General features: G+C 38.0%; 1 protein-coding gene across 1 annotated transcript; it reads left to right on the top strand.

Moving 5' to 3' along the window:
* The first annotated feature begins 1,971 nt into the window (after nt 1–1,971).
* Nucleotides 1,972–5,554, top strand: LOC117394255 (OTU domain-containing protein 1-like). The gene has a single exon (XM_033992366.3). It carries the CDS (start codon nt 2,441–2,443, stop codon nt 3,812–3,814), a length of 1,374 nt encoding a protein of 457 aa, XP_033848257.3. The 5' UTR covers nt 1,972–2,440; the 3' UTR covers nt 3,815–5,554.
* Nucleotides 5,555–5,928: the final 374 nt, after the last annotated feature.

The following is a 5,928-nucleotide window of genomic DNA, read 5'->3' as shown; positions in this document are numbered from 1 at the left end:
TTTGTCTGTAGAGTGTGTACTTTCATGTGGCATTAGTGGTTGATACAGCGGCTTCTTTACCTAAGAAAGGCATTGGAATGTCATCTTTTTTACTGTCGGGTGACAGGTTATTTGCCTGTGATTTTGGGGCACTCTTCTGGGGCCAATAAATGTGGTATCAATATTTTGTGCAGAGTGTGTACTTTAATGTGGCAGTAGTGGTTAAGTGACACAGCAGCTCGTTTTCCTAAGAAAGGAATTTGAATATCATTATTTTATGAAAAGAAGCCTTTTTAGTGAAGGGAGCAACGGCAATAAACGTGGGGGGGCGGTTGCTTTTGATTTATTACATCATATATACATGTTGCTTCAGAAAGCGTTCTTATCCCAAATAATCAGTTAAACAATAAACACTAAATACATGTCTAACTTCAGCTAGCTGTAACAGCCGTAGAATTTAAGTGTACCAATAAATACTTTCTGTGTTAACTGTTATTCAATAGTACTGTTTGTGTATCTTATAATGTGATGGATTTGTATTGTTTTTTATTGGATAATTTCTTTTTTTATTGTGGAAAACTAGGGTCCCTGGTTATGAGTACTTTCTAAAGACTTTAATGGCAATTAAAAAATGATAGTAGGATATGAGTTGGCTAATATAAGGGTTAGAATTAGCTTGTCAGTTAGTTAAAGCCATTGCCACAAGCTTGCATGCCATACTGGACGTTCCAGTAGCATCCTCAGCTCATATTTCCATGACTTTTGAGTTGCTGAATAAACAATGTCATTTAGAACTTCTGCTTTTAGCGTAGATGCGTCTGGCACACTCCACTGGCTCTGTGCATGGCAGGAGTACATCTTAGTCACTGGTGTCTATTTGAATGATCTAAACTAAACAATGACTGATCTTAAATACTGCCTTACTGAAATTCCTAAACCTGTCTTTATGTTGTATGAAGGGGGTGGGGTCTTTCTTATCAGCTTGTCTTGTACAGATTTTGTTAGAAAAATTTAGCTAAATATGTCAGTAAAGATACCATGCTCCTCACAAAAGGATATGGAGAACAGGGGCTTTCATGTGTTTGATTCAATATAATTAATTGACAGTGTTAATATTGTTCAGTCTGCCTGACATTTAAATATACTGTTAGCTTGGTTAAGTTACTTTAGGGGGCTCCTAGCTGCAGCAAACTAAAGGTAAAACAAATCCTACAAACCTTTAAGGTGTCGTATGCCTCTATAAAGCTGAGGGAACACAAAGCCATTTTTTCAGTAATAGTTAACATTCGATAATATTTTAAACCTATAGATAGGAATTCCTAACTTAAGTCAGGATAGAATGGAGCACTTTGGAAAGTATCGCCACCTGTGACTTAGGAATCGCTTCTGTAGTACCAAGATAGGAAGAATCCTATCTTAGCCATGAAAGATAAGATAGGAAAGCAAGTTAGGAAATTGTTCTGTAATATGGCCCCAGTCAAAAATGAGTTACTCTGGCAGCAGTCAAACATAGTAAACACATGAAAAGTATACAAGGTATTGTAAACATGTTTTAAAACCATGGTACACACATGATGTGTAACTATTAAAATAATAATGTTCCTTAGATACTTCCCAAACTCTTTAGGTGACTGGGACGGGTTGTAATCTGTGGTGAAATTAGATGCTTAACAGCTTAAGTAATTCTGTACACCCTAGGTAATAGATCACTTTGTAACTACCTCATCACAGATTGATGTCAGCCAGTTGCTGGGTAGATCATGATCTCATCACTGCCCTACTCTCAGGATAGTGGTGGGTAACTAGTTGTACACAAAAATGGTTTTGTTTTCCTATCAGTATGGCCATTTTTACTCAACTAGGAACGCCTGTTGTGTAATATATGTGGCTATACAGACTAGTAAATAATAATATATAACAAATGATGGCTTTAACTAGCAAAAATAGAATAATATGACCAATAAAAACAGCACCGAGGCGGGACTTTTTTTATATTCTGGCCAGTGTAGGTTGTTTTAAAATGTACGCGTCATCATATTTTGTGTGCCTTGGCGAGCTTTTCGCATTCCAACGTCCTGACGTTTTAGACATTACAGAGTAAACAGGATTCGCGTTTCAACGAATGTAGTTCCAAAAGTGTCCTGTGACACATCAAATACTTTGAATTCCATATGCACAGTCAGCAATCGAAGCAGCCACTCGGTGAGTGCATTAAGAGGATCGGGATAGAGTAGGGTCCTGTTGCATTCTTCCGCGCTATAATTAGGGGAGCGCTCAGCGGTGACGCAAGATGGCTAAAGTGGGATGTTCTGACTGTGACTGCAAGAATTAGGATCAGAGCTGTGGATACATGCTTCACTTCATTTACGTTGCCTGTGATGACCGTGAGTATTTTTAACTGCCATTCTCATCCTGTGTTGTTACCGGGGCTTTTATAAAAAGGGGTGGGTGCAAGTTTAAAATGCAGCTCTACAGCAGTGTGTTGACACATTTCCCTGGATGTGCTTGTAAAGTTTCGATTCCTATAGCAACTGTTCTAGATAACGTGCCTGTCACTGGTACTTCTGCTACTACTATTGCTACAAGTACTACTAAGAAGAGTGCTACAGAAAACGGCGAGGATCCAGTTAAAAACAACGCGTCTGTTGCAAACATGCCTGCGTTTTGTTATGAAGCTGTTACTGGCTCAGCGAACAAGCCAGCCTACTTTACCTCTACTGCACAGATCACGATTACCACCAGGCCCACTGGAGTGGAAACGTTCGTGCCTGTACAGATTATAAAGGACTCGAGAAGTAGCACTGAACCCACGTCGAGAAATTATTTCCGAAGCCCCCGGAGCTTCCCTGTCCTGGAAAGGGAGAACTATACACCAGAGACCGGGTGGCTGGATGATGTTATTGAGAACATGAATAACAAAGTGGACGTGTTTGAGCAATATCACATGATCAACATAGACAGGATGCCATATTATGTCAAAGTTTGCGAACCAAAGGATACTGGTTTGGAAAAAGAATCCGGCTTTAAGCCTAACAGTACTACCGAAGCGCTAAATGATGCGGAGGCAGAGCCCATACTTTTAAACGATAGAGGACGCAAAGTTTTGGAACCAGCACAAAGTATTCACCAAAGTTATCAGGATAGTTATGAAGACAACAAGGATATTGACTCCTTAGCGCCTGAAGTTAATATCGCACATTTAGCCAAGCCTGCTCCTGTCGCTGTTGCTGAAAATAAAACTGACAAAAATGAGAAAATCGTACATTATTTTGCTGAAGTGGAAAAGCAAAACAAATACCTCCACGAAAGGCAGAAGTACAGGTTTCACATCATCCCAGATGGTAACTGCTTGTACAGGGCTGTCAGTAAAGCAGTGTATGGGGAGCAGTCCATGCACAAAGATTTGAGGGAGCAAACTCTCCACCACATAGCGGATCACCTGGATGAGTTTAACCCAATTATTGAAGGCGATGTCGGGGAATTTTTGATTAACGCTGCCCAGGATGGAGCGTGGGCCGGCTATCCAGAGCTGTTAGCAATGAGCCAGATGTTGAATATTAACATCCACCTCACTACCGGAGGCAGCTTGGAAAGCCCCACAGTATCCACTATGGTGCATTACCTGGGCGACGAGGAGCCTTCCAAGCAGAGCATTTGGTTAACCTGGCTCAGCAGTGGACACTATGATACGGTGTCCGATCGACCCTTGCCCAATCCTGAGTATGAGAACTGGTGCAGACAGACCCAGGTGCAAAGGAAAAGGGACGAAGAACTGGCAAAATCCATGGCTGCTTCTCTTTCCAAAATGTACATCGAACAGAACGGCAGTTCCTGAGGAAAAGAAAAAAAAAGATTTAAATCAGAATGTGCAGAATTGTAACCTTACAGCAATTTATTTTAGTGTATCTGTTTATATAAATATTGCCTTAACTTATTATTATTTTTCTAAACTGAATGTTTTTAAAGCAAAGCTACTGAAGGTTGCGGTGCCACCTGCAGTATAATATTATTGGAACTTTCTTTCCTTCCATTTTTTAAAATGCTTTTTAAATATATACAGAATACTCAACTTGATTTAATATGTACCTATTCCTATACATTGGAGGTATTCTTAAAACTGATTCCTATTTTTGTAATGTTTGTGTTCGTGTCAGAGAGAAAGAGAGAGTGTGCTTGATTTGTAATACCTCTTCTCTTGTCTTAGGTATGTCATGGCGTGGAACTGAATTTCAGTTATACAGGTCCTGAATAGGTCTTTTCTGTACCACACTATGTAACTCGCTATTGCGTTTTAAAATGTTTACTCTATCCCGTATAAAAATGGACTGCAGTAAAAATACTAGTGGCTTACTGCAATGCATACTAGGGGAGGTGGCGGGACTTGACTATTGCATAATGTTGCAGTTTACTTAGTTCCCTTTTACGGTTTGCTGGGTCGAACATTTACAATTCAGTAACAGTTTGATTGTGGAGCTTGTTTTGTGTCATGGAATACTATTGTTAAAATAGTGTGTCTATTCTATTGGAAATCATTGTGGCAAATTGCATCATTTTCCAAGTGGTTTGCTGGGTCGAACATGTAAACCTTTCAGACTGAATGTACTGTGTTTATATGATTTTAATATCACTTGGATGGAATGAATACATTGGATTGATAATTTCAGTGAACTGTGTTTTTTTTTTTTTTTAATTTATATCATTTTCATATTTTTTAGTTTTGTTTAAAGAAAGAACGAAAAAAAACCTGGATGTGTTTTTATGCATAAAAAATAATGTTTATGATGCATAGCCATAATGTATTATTGTTATTATTATTATTATGAATACTACTACTGCTATTAATAAGTCAGCTCATTGGCACATTTAAAGGCAGAAAGGTGTGTTAACTTGGGTTAGGAGTTAGTGAATTGTGTCAATTTGGGAGCTATTTTGAAAACTTGGACAACAGATTTTGAGTAAGTCTTTTAGTATTGAGTCTAAATCTTCTCTGCTTTTGCATTTAACTCGTGTTTACACTTTGTTTGTTCAATTAAACGTGATTGTTTTAGTTTTCGTGCTTTCATGCTCCCAAGTTTGCTTTTTAGTTCCAGAGCAAAAATAGATTTACTCAACACAATTTACCAAGTTTTGAAAATAACTGAAGATTACAGCCTTTTTATGGCTGTACAGTACAAAGTACACAATGAGTCACCCATTTTTGGTTTTCAGAATTCCTGGCTAACCTCCTGCATTTTATGACTAATGTAGGTGCAATGATAAACTGCATTTATACTGTTTTTGTTTCAGGCAACTGGCATGGGCGAAAAACACATCATGGGAAATATATGCCTTACTATTCTAAAAAAAACAAAAAAAAGGTTACAAAAAGAAATAGAGGCAGAGGTTTGTATTTGTAATAGTGTCCTCCATTAACATGAGAAAAAAAGGAAATGACAAATCCGTAGGGGGAAAAATAAATACATTTATATTTTCTAAATATACATTTTGTGGTGTGAACCAAGATTATCATTTTTTAGACATTCTCAAGTGTCTTTTTTATTCTGGTAAATAAGAAAATAAATAAAAACTAAATAGGTCTGTATAGCTTTTTCTTTAAAATGAATAGCCTTTGTTATCCATAACTAGGCATACATTAAGGGAAAGAAAATATTCCAGCCTGTTTTTCCAAATAAAGAGTGCCATGGGTTCCTGTACTTGTAGTACCTGTAGCTCTTCTTTGCTGTTCTCTAAAGTTAATCCGAATGATCTGCCTTTGGAAAACGACCAAATGAAAAGGCAGTTGGGATCATAGAGCTTTAAGCTTCTGTGCATTACATGAGAGGTACTCGTCAGCATGATGCTCAGTGTCTGTAAAAAATACAATAGCTGACTTTTGGTATGCCCCCCTCAGCATAAGGCTTTGCTTTATGGATCCAGGGATAGACAATATGTGAGGCTTATTAATTGAAA

The sequence above is a fragment of the Acipenser ruthenus genome, chromosome 3, assembly GCF_902713425.1.
Source record: "Acipenser ruthenus chromosome 3, fAciRut3.2 maternal haplotype, whole genome shotgun sequence".
Classification (NCBI taxonomy): Eukaryota; Metazoa; Chordata; class Actinopteri; order Acipenseriformes; family Acipenseridae; genus Acipenser; species Acipenser ruthenus.
This window is presented reverse-complemented; position numbering and strand designations above follow the sequence as displayed.

Coding starts and splice junctions, on each gene's coding strand:
- LOC117394255 (XM_033992366.3), top strand. CDS start 2,441: ATGCAGCTCTACAGCAGTGTGTTGACACATTTCCCTGGATGTGCTTGT.